The sequence below is a fragment of the Bos indicus genome, chromosome 5, assembly GCF_029378745.1.
Source record: "Bos indicus isolate NIAB-ARS_2022 breed Sahiwal x Tharparkar chromosome 5, NIAB-ARS_B.indTharparkar_mat_pri_1.0, whole genome shotgun sequence".
NCBI classification, from domain to species: Eukaryota; Metazoa; Chordata; class Mammalia; order Artiodactyla; family Bovidae; genus Bos; species Bos indicus.
This window is the reverse complement of record NC_091764.1, coordinates 107,946,427-107,964,356: the sequence shown is the minus strand read 5'-3', so window position 1 is coordinate 107,964,356 and position 17,930 is coordinate 107,946,427. Positions and strand designations below refer to the sequence as shown.

Below are 17,930 nucleotides of genomic sequence, written 5' to 3'. Positions count from 1 at the left end.
CTCAGAGTCTGTGCCCTTCCCTAACTGTCTGCCAAGCACCCTCCACGCCTGCCCTGCCACACAGGCAGAGGCAGGATCCCCTCCAATAGTTCAGTCTCAGCGAGGAAAGGAATCCAGGCCAGTGGGGCCAAGGGGGCTGGACCTGGGGGGCTCTAGCCCCGCCCCTGCCCCAGGCTCCTCCCATAGGCCCCTCCCCAGTCACCTGTCCAGCAGCTCCCAGTCCTCTCCGCCCCAGCGGTCTCGGAACTCCTTGGTGTTCATGCCGCCGATCCTGTCCAGGTCTGACTTGTAGATGCCTAGCAGCCCGAATCCGTTCACCTCCCAGTAGCCTGCAGACAGACAAGCCCCGGGGGAACTGAACCTGGGCCAGGAGGTGGACCGAGGGGGCTCCAGGGTTGCACCCCTAGACCCTTTACTGGGAGGCGCAAGACTCTCATCTGAATGAGCCCTTTTCCTGTTTGTGGGGAAAGCCCTCTGAGCTAAGTTTCCCGGTCCAGAGAAGGCAGCAGTCCTCCAGGGAGGGACCAAGGGCTGGTGACAGGCTCCCAGGAGGCTATGACAACAGCAGCCCCCGAGGGTGCAGCCATGCCCGGCTCCCTTTCCAGGCAGGAAACCTCTCTTCTCTGCATCCTGAGTGGGCACACAGTCTGGCACATAGTAAGTGCTTGGTAAATGTCTGACGAACAAATGAAGGGGAAAACCCAGGAAGTGTTCAGCCTTGCTGCTGCTGCTGTCGCTGCCGTCAGCTCAGCCCTGGGCCACTTCATGGTCTGCCCAGGTGAGCAGGGCTGCCAGGTGAGTGGAGATGGGGAGGGGGAAGAGATGGAGAGGGGGTGCTGCCGCCGGAGACAGGACTGTCTCCAGCTCCGGGTTAAGCACCAAGGCACAGAGGTCTTTCCCACCCTCCCGAGCCCAGGGCAGGCTCACCCTCAGGCCACTGGGGGGTGGCCCCGCAGTGCAGCCTCATGACCATGGGGGCAAAAGCCATCTTGCCCTCCACGCAGTGCTTCCGGATGGTGTCGATGATGCCAGCTGGGAAGTGGATGTGGAGGTCGCAGAGGAAGATGATGCTGTGCGGGTCCTGGGGACAGATGGGGGCGTCAGCAGTCCCCCTAGACCAGGGTGAGGAGCCCAGGACACTCTAGGACCATCCTCTGGCTCTCTCCCATTTCAGTGACCGACAAGCTTGCGTGAAACAAAGTGCTGGATGGATTTCCACGGCCCTGGGCATTGGGGCACAATTCTCGTGATCAGAGAGGCAACCCTGACTGTCTTCATGGATGCTGGGGACTCCGGACAAACGCTCCCACCCTGGCCCTGGCCCTGCAGAGTAGCAGAGAGGACCGTGTGTCTTGCGGCTTCCTCTCTGAGGAGCTGGCCATCTGAGGGTCTCTTCACCAGCCTTTGTCATCTCCCAGGCCCCTCTCAGGCCACTTACCTTCACCAGATCCACACCAGCCTGGAGTCCAGCCGAGCGTTCAAAATTCCCACTTAGCTTCATGTACTGGTAGCTGCGGGGAGAGCAAAAGAGAGGTTGAGCCTCAGGACCCAGCTGTGATGGTCCCAGGAGGAAGCCAGCAGGCAGCACAGAGGTGATGCAGGCTCCTGGGATGGGACTCTGGGTGGGTGAATCCTCTGGAAAGAGCTAGACTGAGAATCAGGGCACCGATGGGACTTCAGGAAGAGGCTGCTCAGGCTGCGCCCCGCCGGGAACACCCTCACCTCCGCAGCTTGGACTGTTTCAGGGCCGTCTCGATGTCCATGTCCTCGCTGCTATAGTCAGTGATGATGATGTTGAAGTGCGGGTCACTGGTGACCTGGGACAGGGTCTCCATGTCTCTGATGAATTGCTGCACCCAGCGTGCCTGGTTCTTCACTGCCCAGCAGGGTGGGGAGAAAGAAGCAGAGTAATGCAAAGGAGCGCCTCTTTACTCCCAGGTCCTGCGTGGTCAGGAGTCCCATTGGACCTTTGCTTAGGGCAATGCGGCTACGAGAAAGGTTAGCAGGGCAGTAGGGGTCGGAGGGCAGCGGAGAGCTCCTGGTACGGGGGCCTCTCCACCCCGTCCCTGCACAGCCTCCCAGGCAGGGCCCCGCGGAAGGCCTGGAGCTGGAGCTTGTCATCCACTCTCATAGTAACCCTCCTGGGCCCTGACAGTCCAACTCACCAGCTGTCCATCCCATGATCACCCTGCACTTCCTGTCTGACCCCCTCCCTCCAACCCGTTCTACTCCTGTGACCGGCTCCCCTTTCCCTCTCTTGTTATGAAAACCAGCCAGCCTGCTCCCCAAGCCCCTCCCTGTCTTACTGCCCCAGGCCAGCAGCCCCAGCCCATTGTTCACTCCCAACCCTGCCTGCAGGTTCCAAAGGAAGAGCTGCCGGTCAGCCGTCCTTCTCAGCTCCCGCCCTGACGGCCCAGGTCACCTGAGACCAGTTACTTCGCTCCCGTGAGCCCGTTTCCCACGGTGGCCTTTCCCCCAGGTTCTGTGAGATCACATCAGGGAGCAGAGACCAGGTGCTCGCTATCTCACGAGGCCTCTGCTCGGCCGAGGGTGCCTAGGCAGTGGGAGGCTCACCCGGCACGATGAAGTGGACCACGGCGCGGTGGTTCCAGGAGAAGCCCTGGGGCCAGCACAGCTTGGGCTCCGGGGCCCGGGCACCCGGGCCGTGCCTCTGGAAGTCATGCGGGCTCCACACCAGGCCCTGCAGGTTCAGGGCCTCGGCCTCCTTCCCGCCCACGGCATCAGCGCCCTGCCAGCCGCGCGTGGACACGAACTCCGAGAGCCGCACCAGGCGCTGGCCTTGCTCCAGCAGCTCGAGCTCCAGGAGGTAGCGGCCCCCACGGAGGTGGTCCTGCCGCTTCTCTATATTCACGATGCGCTGAAGCTGGTACCTCCTGGAGGAAAGGGCGGGAGGCTTCTGTCACTCCACCCCATGTGTCAGGAGACCCCGGGCTTTGCCCAGCTTTGCAGCTGGTTAACATGCTCACACGATGCCTACCCGCTCCAGTGGGCACTGCCATCATCTTTAAAAAAAGGATCCGTAGAGATGGATGAGCTAGTCTCTTAGAGCTCTAAGACCCTAAGTATTCAGCACGTAAGGTGGAGGCGTGAGTCACAGTGAAAAGATTCCTTTAGAAACTAACCCTCATTACTACACAGCTCTGTTCAGTCCACAGTGCGAAAGACAACGGGGACTTCCCGGCGGTCCAGTGGTTAAGAATCCGCCTGCCCATGCTGGGGACATGGGTTCGATCCCTAGTCCTGAAAGATCTCACACACCGCAGAGCAACTAAGCCCGTATACCACAACTCCTGAGCCTGTGTGCCACAGTGACTGAGCCTGCGTGCCACACCTAGAGAGCAACAAAGACCCAGCACAGCCAAAAAAATTTTTTTAAATATGTATGGCTAATAAAAGAATAATTTTAAAAGAAAAGACACGACAGACGATTGGAAATGCTGACTGGTTGGCCCGACATCACTAGTCACAAGGGAAATGAAATCAAAACCACAGTGCAATACCACTCCACATCCACTTGCGTGGCTATTTTTTGTGTGTGTGTGTGGCTATTTTTTAAAAAAGGAAAATTAGAATTGATGAGACTATGGAGAAACTGGAGCCTTTATACACCGCTGATGGGAACGTAGAATGGTACAGATGATTTGCAAAAGAGTTGGCAGCTCCTCAAAATGTTAAACCTAGAGTTACTCTATGACCCAGCCATTCAATCCCAAGGAATTTAGCCAGGAGAACTGAAAACAGGGTCACGCAAATACCCTGTACATGAATGTTCATAGCAGCATCATTCATAAGAGCAATAGGTGGAGACAACCGAAATGCCCATCAGCTGATGAATAAACAGACATGTAGTCTGCCCAGACAGTGGACTATGAGACAGCTGTACAAAGACATGAAGCACTGATACACTCTACAATGTGCATGAGCCTCGGAAGCATCTGCTAAGTGGAAGACGCCAGACCCGTGTGAAATGTCTGGCATAGGTAAATCTACAGAGACCAAGCAGAGCAGTGGTTGCCGGAGCCCGGGAGGACGGAGGAAACTGCTAACCAGATTTCTTTTAAAAGCGATGAAAACATTCTAGAATCAGATAGGGGTGGTGGCTGCACAACATTCTAAATATACTTAAAACCCACTCAACTGTACACTCCTAAATGGTGAATTAAACGATATATTCCTTTTATCTCAGTTAGAAAAACATCAGTGGGTTGAAAACAAATGAATGGATGAAAAAAACCAAGTGCTCAGTCGTGCCTTCTGCCGCCGCCCTTCCAGCCCACATCTGGGGTCTCAGGGTGTCTTTTTAGCGCCAGCTTTGCTGGTTCCACCTCTTTACCGGCTTCTTGCACGAGCGCCTTCCCAGAGCTCAGCCCGGGCCCAGGGCCAGACCCAAGGATTTCAGACCATGCCCAATGCTGGGAGCAAGGCCTGAAGGCCCGCATTCGCAGGCGCCCCTCCCCGCCCGGCCCGAGAGCCCTTTACCTTACCCCCGGATCCTCTGGTTGAGCTTCTTCAGGAAGACCCGCGTGACCTCGAGCGCCTCCTGCTCTGGAAGCAGCAGGTTGCCTGACGTGTTACAGCTCAGGTCGATCCAGTCCGTCCGCAGCGCTTGGAAGTCCAGATCGTGGGCGCTGAAGGTCTGCTCCCAGTTCACCACGGGGTCGAACATAGACAGATACTCCAGCACCTCGCTCACATCCTCCTCGTCCTCCCCCTCATCCTCTCCCTCGGCCTCACCCTCTGTTTGTCCTTCTTGGCCAGCTCCTGCCACCACCACATCCTGGTCCTCGGGCCAGCCCCTCCTGGGGTCTGGAGGCTCCATCCTATCGCCCCTTCTCTGCTCTGCGATGTACGACTCGACCTGGTTCAGCCACTGGGACCGCCCGAGCATCTTCCCGGGACTGGCACCAGCGGGCCTGGGCCTCTTTGCTGGTGGTGAGTGCCCAGCCAGGGGCCCCGGGGGCCACTTGTCAGGATGCTGCGGAGCTTGGTGGGGCTCGAGGCTGGGCTTCCTTGCCTTCTTGTCTGCTGGCTGGGCAGGGGTGGTGCTGGGCCTCACGGGGAGGGAGGCTGTGGAGTTCTGCCAGGGAGGGGGCGCTGCCAGGCCCTCCTGGGCCCGAGCCAGGAGTCTCCGCAGGTTTCGGAGGCGGCGGTCAGGGGCGTCCTTCCTGAGGGCTGTGGGGGGGCCTGACTTCCCCACTTGCATCCTGGCATTCTGGCCATCAGGGGCAGGGGTGTCCTCTGCCGCTTCTCCATACTGGGATTCTTCTAGAAGGCCGTCCTCGAAACCTGCTGTTAAAACCATCCCTCACATGGGCTTTTCAACGTCTCCCCAGCAAGATCCAGAAGACAGCTGAGGACCAGGGAGGTGAGATGCGCAGAAGTCCCCGGCAAGACCCAGGGTGAGTTACTCAGCCTCAACTAACCCAGCGTCTCCATCGGCATAAAGCGTTGTTGTCAAGGATGGTGACATGAGGGACAGAAAGTGCTAGCAGGGGCCCAGCGGATGGCCGGGGTCAGGCCCCAGCCCCGCAAAGTGAGAGGCCGTGGGAGGACAGTGCTTCTGTAGGGCAGTTTCCTAAGTGTAGGGCAGGCAAGGCCCTCGGGCCCTCAGGATGTGTCGCCAGGGCCCTGAATCTTCTCCTCTGGACCACCCCACTTTCGAAACGTCCCAACTTGTGTCTTGGAAATTAAGGGGGCGAAGGGCTGCTCCCCATCTCTTAGGCCTGGGGGAAGGGGCTGCAGGGTTTGCATTCTAAGCTCCTGGGGACGGTTCTGGCCCAGTCTGGACTGTCACCCTCCAGCCTGGCCCGGAGGCTCGGCCATCACTCTACCTGGCTGCTCTGGGCCCTGCTTCTGAGGCTGGTCAATCTTGATGTAGTCTTGAAAGCTGAGCCTGCAGGGGGGAGGAGGGGAGCTCTGAGGTCACAGCTGGTCGGGGGTACAGGGGAGAGGGGTGTGAGTGTGTGTGCATGTGTGTACATATATGTGTGTGTGTGCATGTGCATGTGTGAAGCACCCAGGAAAAGCCAAGGGCCCCGGTGGAGTGCCCTCACAGCCCCTTGGTCCAGGGAGCTCTCCTGGCTCCCCCCACTTGGCGCCTCACCTGTCTTGGTAGTAGGCATTTTCCTGGTAGAAGCACTTATTCTGGGTCTCCATGTGGCTCAGGCGCGTGTAGTCATTAGGGTAAACAAAGGACAGGTGAATCTGGCGGGGCGGAGGAAGGCACGGGGCTGCTGTGGACCAAGCATCTGGATTCCGGCCACTCTTTACACCCCCTCCTGGGACCTGGGTGGTACGTGCCCCCCAAGCCAGGCTCCCCAGTGCCCACTTCTCGTCTCCTGCCCCAGCTCATCCAGCTGCAGCCGGGACCACCCACCTCTCGTCCTGTGGCCTTTCCCGCCGACTGCACCCCAGGACCAACCCCCGCTACTCCCTACACTGCTTTTTGCCCCCCTTCAAACACAGCTCTAGGCCATGGCCACCAAAACCCTCTCAACCCTGCCCCACAGCTGGCCCCGGCCCTCTGTCCTGCCTCCAATCTCCCCCACCGTCATCTCTGGGCCCAGGAGCCCAGCATCACCCCGCCTCTAAGCCTCCACACGGGCTCTGGGTTCTCTAAAGTCGAGCCCCTCCACAGTTCACCTCCCCAGCGTCTCGTCTATAGTTTGATAAATACCACTGCCCTCGGGCGGAGGGTAGGAGGCCTCAGCCAGGCCACACACTGCACAGCGCTGGGCTCCACAGGGCTGCCCATCCAGGCTGGGCACCCGCGGAATACCAGCACTGTGGTGTGGGAAGGCCGGGCACAGTGGAGTGCCAGTTCTCCAGGCCCAGGGCCTCCAGGGTGTGGCGTGGGGAGGAAGGGGTCAGCCTCAGTCAGCCCCTCCCATTCCAGCCCCTGTCACCCAGGCGAAACTTACAAACCGGAGTCCCTGGTAGCGCTGCAGAGGGAGCCCGTCCACCAGGTAGCTGGGCTTGTAGGGGCAGTCAGGCAGGACATGGCGGAGCTGAGCCTTGGGGATCAGAGGCACTGGGGGTGGAAGGAGGTGGCTGAGGGCTGCGGGCTGCAGCCTGGAGCCTGCACATGTCTGTCTTTGCTCGTGAGAGAGTCCACATCCCGTGGTTGAGGCTGCTAAACCAAGCTGGCCCCCCCTCGAGGGTGGGGGTGGCATTCACAGGGAACCTTGGAGATAAGGAGCTTGGACACAGTCCCTGGCTCAAGGCACAGTAGAGCGCTGGGATCGCTGTATACAGCCAGTCTCAAAACAGGTTTCAAAACTTCCAAGAGGCCACAGAGCCTCACCCGAGTGCAGCTTCAGTAACTGAATTTCCTTCCACTTGTCATGGAGGGGGCGTGTGGGGGTGGGGGGAAGGGGACACGTCATCTTTTAATTTTTATTTTAAAGTATTTATTTATTTATTTGGCTGCTCTGGGTCTTAGCTGCCGCATGTGAACTATTTAGCTGTGGCATGTAGGATCTAGTTCCCCGCCTGGGGATGAAACCTGGGCCCCCTGCTTTGGGAGCGAGGAGTCTTAGCCACTGGCCCCTCAGGGAAGTCCACGTCAACGTTTAAGATGTAAATGCCCCTGGCAGTTTAAGGCCCCAACGCCTTAGTGGGGACACACTTCTCTCACTGGACAGGAGCTAGAACCCAGTGAGAAGCTGATGCCTGCGGTTGCAGAGGCATGTCTGGATTCTGGCTCTACTTCTTGTCCCGTCTCGTTTGCTCTGTAATGATCGCTACAGCTGTGAAGCGGTCCGTCTGTATTTCTGCACTGTTCTGCACGTGTGTTCTATTTCACACACGTGAAAGCAAAAAGCCTCTGGTTTGGGGACGCTGTGCAGGACAGAAGCCTCCCGAGTCTCCTCCCTGACACCATGGGCCTGGCAGTACATCCCCAGGCCAGAGGTCAAGAACGCGGCGAGGTCTTACCTCTGTAGAGAGCGTCCCGAGGGTCGGGCCGCAGCATGTCGACGGGTGGTTGTTCGTCAGTGGGAAGGGGGTCTGGGGAGCGCACGTGGCTGGCTGCTGTCTGCGGGATGTGGTCCACCTCGTCCATCCTCAGGAGGGTCTCATCTGGGCCCAGGGAGGAAAGAGCAGGACAGCCGTGACTCCCAGAGAAGCCAGCCCAGAAGCCAGGCCCCTGCCTTCTCGAGAGGCTAGGAAGGGGCCAGGTCAAGGTTCCGGTACCAGCTGCCCCACAACCTGGTACAGTGTGTGTGTGTGTGTGTGTGTGTAGTTGTTCAGTTGTGTCTGATGCTACAATCCTTTGGACTGTAGCCCTCCAGGCTCCTCAGTCCATGGGATTCTCCAGGCAAGACTACTGGAGTAGGTTGCCATCTCCTCTGTCAGGGAATCTTCCCGACTCAGGGATCGAACCTGCATCTCCTGTGTTTCCTGCACTGCAGGTGTATTCTTTACCTGCTGGAGCCATCAGGGAAGCCTGGTACTGTATAGGATGTGCCCAATCCCTGCTCCCCCCACAAGCCGTGCCCCCAAAACTTGTGGTTTCAGCTGTTTCTCTCCCCTGGACCCCCTCCACCAGCCCCATGGCTGGCACACACCACAGTTTTGTGTGAACTGGAAAAAGCCACCTCTTACTCAAAAGGTTTTACGGCCACCTGCTAGAAATCTGTCCTTAGAAGTATGTTCAGTTTAACAAATACGTGAAAAGCACTTCCTACATAAGCCAGACACTGTTCCGAGCGTCTTACAAATATCAACCCTTTTAATCCTCGTCACCACTGTGGCTTAAATACAGCGTGCTTCCTATTTTACAGACAAGGAACTCGGGCAAACAGAATCGGAGTCTTGTGCCTGAGATCACACAGCTGACAGGCTGGCAAAGCTGAGTGTGAATGCAGGGTGTCTGCCTCGGGCTCCCCAGCAGGCCTAAGCCCATGCCCAGGTGAGCAGGGCACCCTGAGGCTCAGCACCTCCCTCTGGCCACTGGGGGTGTTTGCTCTCTGCCTGAGGCTTCAAATTGCCTTGGCCCACAGAGAGTTTTCCTTCTATGCTAGAGGCTGGCAACCTCTGGCCCATCTTATAGGTTTCCTACCTGAATTTGCTGCGGGCTTCTTTATTCTTGGTTCACACTGATTCCAACTCTCCCTTCTTCTGGCGCTTCTGCTCTGACCCTGTGGCCTCTTGCTTGGTCGCTGGCAGCCTCCCCTCACCCACCTTATCTCTTCCCCACGACCACCCTCTTCTGTGAGCCAAACGTGCCATTTCTTACTCCTTCCTGCCCTCCACACACACTGCCCGCCATCTCCTGGGCTCCTCCAGACCTGCCTTGCCTTCTTGCTAGGGCCTCTGCTGCGCCCCCTCCTCCTACACCTGGGCCCACGCGGGCTACACCCGCCGGTAGAGACTGCTCTGTGGGGCCCCCAGACAGGAAATCAGAAGCCATGATGAGTGTGATCGGAGAGTCCACGGGCTGCAGCCGGAAAGCAGGTCAGCACGCTTTCTCCCCCTGGCCGTGGCTGTGCAAGAACCACGGCGGCTCATCTGCAAAGCAGGGTCCTGGCCTCCCTCTGAAGTTTTTTTCACCTGGACTGAGCCTCACAGTTTCTGGAGCGCCTTGGAATCATGCAGACAATGCTGTGTGGAGGTGGATGGGCATTGTTCTGGGGTAAGGACTCCAAGAGCATGCAGAGGGTTCTCCCAGGTCACTGACCCCCGGGGGCTCAGGACCTCTGACCAAGGCACTCCTTTGGCCTCTGCTCCTCATCCCACACCCTTCACATTTGTGTTCTGGCCTCCACATGCCAGGCCCCCCAGCGGACAGAGCCCGGCAGGCTGGCCCACCTGGCCTCGTCCCCAGGCTGGGCAGGACACTCACTTGTGAAGAGGGACAGGGAAGCAGAGTCGATAATGCTGAACTTGGCCCCGGGGTCATTCCGCCGCCACTGGAAAGAGGCGAGGGTGGACATGAAGGGTCGGAGGTGGCCGATTGGGAACAAGGTTCAAGGGAGCAGGCAGAGGGGTGGCCAGGTGGGTGCCGAGGGGACAGCGAACACTCACCGCGACTTCCACGTGGTCGGTGCCCTGGTCGTTCTGCTTGTGCAGCACCTCGAAGTAGTACCGGCGGGCAGCTGCCAGGCTGGCGGGAGAGACGGTACGGGGCTGCCTCCCAGCACCACGCGCCCGGCCCCTCCCTCCTTGCTCCTGATCCCTCAGACCTGCCGCTGAGCATCTGGGTCAGAGTCCCCATCACCACTTACTGACGGGGCAGCCTCAGTTTTCCCTCCCGTGAGATGGGATAATGACAGCACAAACCTCCCAGAACACTCAGGGAGTCACGTGAAATAACAGTGCTATCCTCAGAGAGCTGTTCCTATGTGTAAGCATCAAGTGCATGTGTGTGTGTGTGTCTACACACTTAATTGTGTCTGACTCTGCAACCCTATAGACTATAGCCCGCCAGGCTCCTCTGTGCACGGGATTTTCCAGGCAAGAATACTGGAGCGGGTTGCCATTTCCTACTTCAAGGGATCTTCCCAACCCAGGGATTGAACCTGCGTCTTCTGTGCTTTGGTAGGTGGACTCTTCATCACTGAGCCACCTGGGGAGCCCATGCTACCCCTGTTTGTAGATGAGAATGCTGAAGTGCAGAAATCTTGGGTAATTTGCCCAAAGTCACCAGGTAATAAGTGGCCCCGTTGGGGTTTGGACCCAGGAAGTTGGGTCTCAGCCCCGGTTCTCAGTTGCTCCTCTGAGCCGCATGGGCAGTGGTGACCACAGGGGCTGGCACGGCCAGTGCTCTGTGCAAGCTGGCCTGTTTCACCACCATCAACGCCAGCACCGGCACCATCAAGCCCACACATGTTCTCGTGGGTGGGTGGGTGTGGGTGTGGGTGCACGTGGGTGTGGGTGTGGGTGCACGCGTGCGTGTGTACCACCAGGTGGCGCTCTGAGGCTGGGCTAGTTCCCGCCCCAGCCACTCCAGGAACCATCAACCCACAAGTGTTCTCACCGTGTGTGCATGCATGCATGTGTGTGTGCAGACCACCAGGTGGCGCCCTGAGGCTGGGTTAGTTCACTCCCTAGCCACTACGGGCCTTCCCTCCAGCCTGCTCAGGGGTCCCCGCCATTCAGAATTTTGTGCAGCACAGAAAGCGCAGGGGGGACTCTGGGCTGCACAGCTGTAGATCTTTCCAGAGATGGAGAAAACGGGCAGAGAGAAAGGAGACCAGTTCTGTTTCCCAGCCCTGAGTGCCACCCAATATCCATGTGACTCTCATTAAGTCACAGCCCTCTCTGGGCCTCAGGTCTTCATCTGTAAAGTGAAGAAAGATGGTCCAGAAGGTCTCTGTCATTCTCCCGAAATGCAGGGGGCCCTGGCTTGCTGGACCTCTGTGATGGGGGGTGGGTGGCAGAGGGGTCCTCCTGGGGCCCAGCTCCTAGCCTGCCTCTGTTCCGTAAGGAGGTTGAAGGATCTGCTGCTCATCACGACCCATACTCACCTGACTGGCTTTGAAATCTGACTCCGGAATTTTGCGAACTCTCCAGGGGCAGTCCACTCTTTTCCAGTCTGGAGGTGTGGGGAGAGGGGGAGGGTGGGAGTGATGAGTGAGGAGACAAGGAGAAAGGAGGGAGGTGGGAGGACGGAGGAGGGGAAATGCTGAGGGATGGAAGGGGGCTCGGGACCACTCGAGAAGCAACTGTCTTTCCTCGAAGTGCTCCCCCCAGTGCAACCCGAGAAACCACATGAATCCCCGGCACCAGGACCAGGATGGGTGTGGCCTAGACCTGAGTCTTCTCCAGGTCTGTTCCCTCCCACATCCTGTCCATGCCTCTGTAAGAGTGACCTGATGGAGGCGTGTGACCTGGCTCCTGGGGGGACGGGAGGGCCTGTGGGGCTGAGCGGACCCTACCTTGCCCACGCTGGCCAGCAGCCGCAGGCCGGAGACCTGGTCATCCCGGCTCAGCCAGAATTCTGCGTTGTCGTCGGCAGCGATGGCAAACTGGATCTCCCCTGGGCATGGGGGGTGGTTTTCCCAGGTGAGGGCAGGACGAGACTTCCCCTAGGGGGCACTCATGTCTCAGAGACTAAATTCTCTGTGGGGCCTTGTGCCAGCATGCCCGCTTTGTAAAGCAGGGGTTTCTATACCTGGGAGACTCCGTGGAGTCTCTGGGGACACTTACAGAGAGGGGTAAGCTAGTCTCGGATCAGGGTGTGCAAATCAGGGTGTGAAGTGGCCACCTGGGGGCGTGCATGAGGCCTCACCACGTCCAAACCCTGCTCCCCTGAAAGTGGGCTAACAGTCCAGCCAGCCCAGGGCAGGCCACATGCCCAGGCACCCCGAGAACTCGGACAGGAAGGGGAAGGGCAGGATGCGGGACTGGCCTCACCGTCCGTGAAGGGGTGCAGGTAGCCGAAGATGCGGAGGCCGTAGTTGGTCCACTTGGGAGACACAGCCAGCTTCCTTAGGGTTGTGCGGATCTGTGCCAGGAAAGTGGGGGATCACTACCCAGGGAGGGAAGAGGAAAGTGAAGCAACGGGTCTGCTCAGGGCTGGTGGGACAATGGGAGGGAGGCAGGTGGAACCCGGGTACAGGCTCCCACGTGCTTCTTTATTCAGACCTTGAACAGTGCAGAACCGCACAACTGGATGTGATGGCCCCTGGGGAAACCATATTGTGAGCCATGAGGAAGGTAGGGAAATGGACAGGATCTCTCAGGAGGGAACAAGGGAGATAGTGTGGGCAGATGAAGGGCATCCATGGGATAAAAGGAAAGGAAGTGAACCAAAAAAAACAAGAGGAGGAAGGCAGAAGTCACGGGGGGAGAGGAGTGGTGAGAGCCAGGAGCGGGGCAGGAGGGGGCAGGAGGCACTCACGTGGGGGTACAGGGGGAAGTGGAGGTTCCTCCGCAGCTGCTGGACGGAGCTGCCACACCAGTCCTCAAACACGTGCAGGTTGACACGGCCGCGGAACTGCGGGGGTGGGGAGGAGTGAGTGTGAGACAGAGGCCTGGCCTGCCCAGCCCAGCGCGCCTCACTGTTCAAGGTCACAGTCCACGTTGGCCCCTTTCCCATCCTCGCGTCCGTGGCTGCGTGGCCTGGCCCCGAGGCCTGGTCTGTTTTTCTGGGCTTGCACGTGCTCACATACAGATGCACACACGCAGGTACATGCACACACACACACATACACTCCCGGCTCTTCCCACACAGGAAGGGGGCTGGTCTGCACCCCCCAGGCAAGGGGGGTTACGGGGCAGGACAGAGTGGCGGGAGGGAGGCGCCAGGCCGGGCTTCAGCCGGTCTGGCCCCTTTCCCTTTGGTCTCATGGAGGAGGGCATGGCAACCCACTCCAGTATTCTTGCCTGGAAAATCCCACGGACAGAGGAGCCTGGTGGGCTACAGTCCATGGAGTTGCAAAGAGTCAGACGTGACTGAAGCGACTTAGCACACACGCACGCCTTCAGTCTCAAAAGAGGAAAGCCGCATGGCTGTCTGGCTTGGGTGAAACCTCACCCCCCTGGTCTTTGAGCTGCCCCCTCAGCTGGCAGAAGGTCCTGAGGCTGGCTCACCCGAGAGTCAGAGCCTCTCATGGACCACCGCTCAGGTGCCTGGGGCTCAGGGCCAGCCAAGGGAAAGTAGGAGCAAGCAGGTCCCCTCCCCTCCTAGGCTAGGGGCTGGTGGGCACAGGACTGAGCTGGGAAGCACAGGGACCCCCTGGGGGAGAGGGAATGGGCAGGAAGCCAGGACTCCAGTGGGTGGAAGGGTGGAGAGTTGGGGAGGGAAGGGAGGGGAACCTGTCCCGAATCACCTGAACACAGCGCTTCAGGTGATCCCATCTTATTCTCCCCTCTCCCCATGCCCCCCATCTCTAGATTATGGGAGGTGGACCCCATCAGGCCACACGAACAGGCCCTTCCTTCCCCCCATCAGATACCAAATCCCAGTGGCCTTAGGGAGACAGAGGAGGGGCTACCTGAACTGGAAGCCCTTCCCACATAGAAGGCCTTCAGCAAGAGCTCTGGAGGGAGGGATGGTGGTGGTGGGAGAGAGAAGGGACTGGTCAGAGCCCACCCCCCAATGGGACTGCCAAGACCTGAGGTGCAGCTGGAGGGGTCCCCCGTCCCCACTTGGAGAGCCTGTCACCCCATCCCCTCAGAACTTGGCTCCTCCCGCGCTCAGCAGCCTGGGGACCTTGGGGAGCAGCCATCGCTCCCTGGAATGTGAGTGTGGGGCTGGGGTGGGTGAGAGAGAGAATGCAGGCTGCTAGGTTGGGGGCGGCCTGGGGCTGCTTGGAAGAAAAGAATGGGGACATTGTGCCACTTCTGGGGAAATTCCTGAGTCCTATTTACAAGACTCAGTTGTCTCCTCCAAGCTGCGCCCCTCCCTGCCCCTCTCCGGGAGACTCTTGAGTCCACAGAAAACAAAGGGTGGAGGGGGACACCCCCAGAAATCTGCTTGTTCAGCCAGGAGGCCAGAGGCCACAGGGGCTGGGACAGGGGAAGGGCGAGGGAGGAGGGAGCTGGCCGCCCTCATCTGCCCCATGGCCTGAGCCACAGGGGAAACCCAGGCAGGTGGATGGAAGTGTCCACATCCCGGGGGGTAAAGCCCTGATTCAGTCCAAAGCCCACCCTCCAGCCACCCCTCACCCCTCTTAGGCTCTAGGTGGGGGTCCCCTGAGGGACTAGTCAGAACCTTCTTACTCCCCAGGCCTTGATGGTGACCCCACCTTGGTTTGTGTCTCTCCAAGCCTTGGTGATGGACAGGGAAGCCTGGCGTGCTGCGATTCATGGGGTCGCAAAGAGTTGGACACGACTGAGTGACTGAACTGAACTGAACTGAAGCTTTGGAGACATTGTGTCGGGCAGGGATGTAGGACTCGGGCTGGTCAGCACTGCCCTTTGCCCCCTTCTCACCATCCAGCAGGATTAAGGCCCAGGGAGGAGCACTGGTTACTGCCAGGGCCAGAGCACATCCATGGCCAAAGACAGACATGAAACGTCCAGCCACAAGCAGCGGAGAAAATACCTGTTGAACCTTTTCCTTTCAGAGTTGACACTATTAAAGCCCAGAGAGGTAAACTGACTCCCCAAGGACACACAGCAATGAACCTGTGGAAATGGGAGGGCATCTAGGGGTGTGAATACTGCCTGTGGGTGCTCACCTGGGAACGTCCACGGCCTTGCACCACGACAGGGCCTCTGCCAGGCCTCGCTGGCCTCACAGAGCCTCCCAACAGGATGGAGGCGTCTCCCACCACGGATTTCCTCACACTGCCTGCAGAAGTGTCTTTCTAAAGACAGATCCGGGGACTGGCCTCACAATCCAGTGGCTAAGACTCCACTGCAAATAAGAGTTCACACGCTGTAACTAAAGATCCCGCAGGCTGCAAAGAAGACCTAAGACCCCACATGCTGCAACTGAGACTTGGTGCAGCCAAATAAATAAATAGAAACTGGGAGAAAAAAAAAAAGTTTCTAAAGACAGATCTGACCATGCCACTCTGCCGCTTTACACCTCTGAGGGTTCCCAGAGGCTTCTGGACAAAACCTGGCTTCCCGGCCTCGCCTCACCCCTCTCCCAGTCACACCTGCCCTCCACCCACACACACTCCTCTCTGCCTTTGCAAACAGATTCCTGGTTGGAAGGCCTTTTCCTTTCTTCCCCACCCAGCAAATTCTAGTTCATCCTTTAAGGCTCTTCTCAAATCCCTCTCTAGGCGTCTACAATTTCTCCAGGCAGAGTTACAGCTCCCTCCTCGGGACTCCTTGCACATCTTAATTATCCAAGGGAACAAGTGCTCAGAGCAGCTAAGCTTGGCGCCATATGTTCCTTCATTTATCCTATAAGCACTGGAGATGTTTGTACCAGTGTTGATGCAAAGATGGAAAGGGGTCCCTGGAGGAGAGAGACATGCAGAAGTATGAGCCACCTGTGCCAGGTTACTGCAGAGGCTGAGACGCAGAGGGTGTGAAGGTGGTCCACCCCCCGGGGCAGTGGGGCAGCCCAGCACTGGTGGGAGCGTGGACCAGGCTGCTGCTTGGCCAGATTCACACTTTCAAGACCAGCACACCTGACAGGACCATGTGACCTCCACCCAGCAGGACAATTGAGGCCTGTACTCCGAACTCCTGTTTAGAGTCTCTACTGCCTCTTGATTCTTACTCACACCTGCCCCTCAAGTGAGCTCCCCTTGGGAATCAAGGGGCTCCCAACTCTGGATAAGAGATTTCTCTGGACGGAGGAAGCGACCAGAGCCCCATCTAGTGAAATCCTAGTGGGGGACATTACCCCCATTTGAGGGGGGTAACCCTAACCCTAACCCTCTGCATCTCAGCCTCTGCAGTAACCCTGGCACAGGTGGCTCGTACTTCCACATGTGTGACGGTGGGGGTTCAGGGCCCTGACAAAAGGCAGGTCTAATCTGCACACAAATGTCCACAGCAGCGTTATTCCCAGGAGCTGAAAGCAGAAACAGCCTAAACACCCATTTCCGAGGATGAGATAGCGAGGTCCGTCCACACAGGGGAAGATTACTCAGCCAGAAAAAGGAATGAAGTTCTGATACAAACGCTGCCACACGGATGGGCCTTGAAAACATAATGCTAAGTAACACAAGCCAGACAAGACGGCCACGTACAGTACAAGTCTCTCTATAGGAAGAGAGTCCTCATATAGAGTCTATCTGAATGGGAAGATCCAGAGAGACAGATTAGACTAGCATTTCCTGGGGTCTGGGGACTGGGGGTAGTGAGGCTATTAGGTGAGGGGCTTCCCTTAGTGGTGACGAAAACCTATTAATATTAAATTGATAGTTATGGATGACAACTCTATGAATATACTAAGCGCTATTGACTTGTACACATTAATTGGGTGAATTATAGGGACTTCCCTGGTGGTCCAGAGGGTAAGAATCCACCTTCCAATGCAGGGGACCCAGGTTCAATCGCTGGTCAGAAAACCAACATCCCACATGCAACTGGAGCAACTAAGCTGGAGTGCTGCAACTAAGACCCATCACTGACAACAAATTCATATTTTTAAAATTATGAATTACATGGTATATGAACTATATCTCAATAAAACTGTTAGAGGAAAAAAAGGGGTGGGGTAGAGCCTGAGAAGGGAAGTCAGAATCCCAGCCCTTGGGAGAGAGATACCAAGTCACAGAGCCCACGCGACATGACCCGTGGACTCCAACTTGCTTTGATCTGACTCTATATCCACCACATTTCTTTCCTGTAACGATGTTGGCTTTGTAGGGGGAGCAGAGTAGCAGACAGTGTTCGGTCAGTAGACCGAATACCGACGGTAAGTGAATGCACTGCCATTGAGGTTTGTTAATTAGTGGGGTTTGCTAGTCAGAGTCTCATGATTTTAGCTGACAGGACAGTTTCTGAGGGCAGTTATGTCATGAAGCCCAGCCCGCCAGCTGTCCACTCCCTATCTGAACAGCAGAGCGATGACTAAGCCTGCTGCGCTGGAGAGCCACTTCTGGCCTCTGAGACTCTGAGCTGCCAGCTGAAGGCTGGGGAGGGGAGCTGGGCAAAGAAGAGACCACAGGCAGCCTTCCCGTGTTCTGTCCATGCTCACCCACAGGGGAGGGTGCAGGAGCTATGCCACCTTGCGGAGTGACTGGTCAACCCCTTTGGAAGCCATTGCCCAGAAAGGGGAGATAATAGTGCAGCCTGACAGCCCCGGACAGCCAGCAGATGTGCAGTAAAGCCCTTCCTGCTAAAACTGTACGTCCAAAGGCAGGAGATAGGCAAGGAGAGGGAATAGAGGTCCCCACGGAGGGCTGGAGGGGAGGGCCCCACTGCAGCTGGACGGCTGCATGTGTGAGGACCTACGTGCCCTCACTGGTGAAATGAAAAGACTGGATTGGTGATTCCCTGAAGATTCACGAGAGATGTGAGGAGGATTTTATAAGCCACTTTCTTTTCTT

The 17,930-nt window shown here is 57.7% G+C and overlaps 1 protein-coding gene across 2 annotated transcripts in view; it reads right to left on the bottom strand.

Moving 5' to 3' along the window:
* The window catches only part of B4GALNT3 (beta-1,4-N-acetyl-galactosaminyltransferase 3), a 97,764-nt gene that overhangs the window by 3,412 nt on the left and 76,422 nt on the right, over positions 1-17,930 (bottom strand). Inside the window, exons 4-19 of one of the 2 annotated variants that reach the window (XM_070790324.1) lie at positions 12,866-12,961; positions 12,379-12,469; positions 11,901-12,001; positions 11,490-11,557; positions 10,048-10,126; positions 9,866-9,932; positions 7,957-8,100; positions 6,942-7,051; positions 6,125-6,225; positions 5,853-5,914; positions 4,506-5,310; positions 2,575-2,894; positions 1,723-1,876; positions 1,439-1,511; positions 928-1,081; positions 203-329 (exon numbers count right to left, since the gene is read on the bottom strand). In XM_070790324.1, the coding sequence (XP_070646425.1) occupies positions 203-329; positions 928-1,081; positions 1,439-1,511; positions 1,723-1,876; positions 2,575-2,894; positions 4,506-5,310; positions 5,853-5,914; positions 6,125-6,225; positions 6,942-7,051; positions 7,957-8,100; positions 9,866-9,932; positions 10,048-10,126; positions 11,490-11,557; positions 11,901-12,001; positions 12,379-12,469; positions 12,866-12,961 (2,552 nt within the window). The remainder of the gene's footprint in view (positions 1-202; positions 330-927; positions 1,082-1,438; positions 1,512-1,722; positions 1,877-2,574; positions 2,895-4,505; positions 5,311-5,852; positions 5,915-6,124; positions 6,226-6,941; positions 7,052-7,956; positions 8,101-9,865; positions 9,933-10,047; positions 10,127-11,489; positions 11,558-11,900; positions 12,002-12,378; positions 12,470-12,865; positions 12,962-17,930) is intronic. The other variant, XM_070790325.1, reaches the window with a different exon arrangement.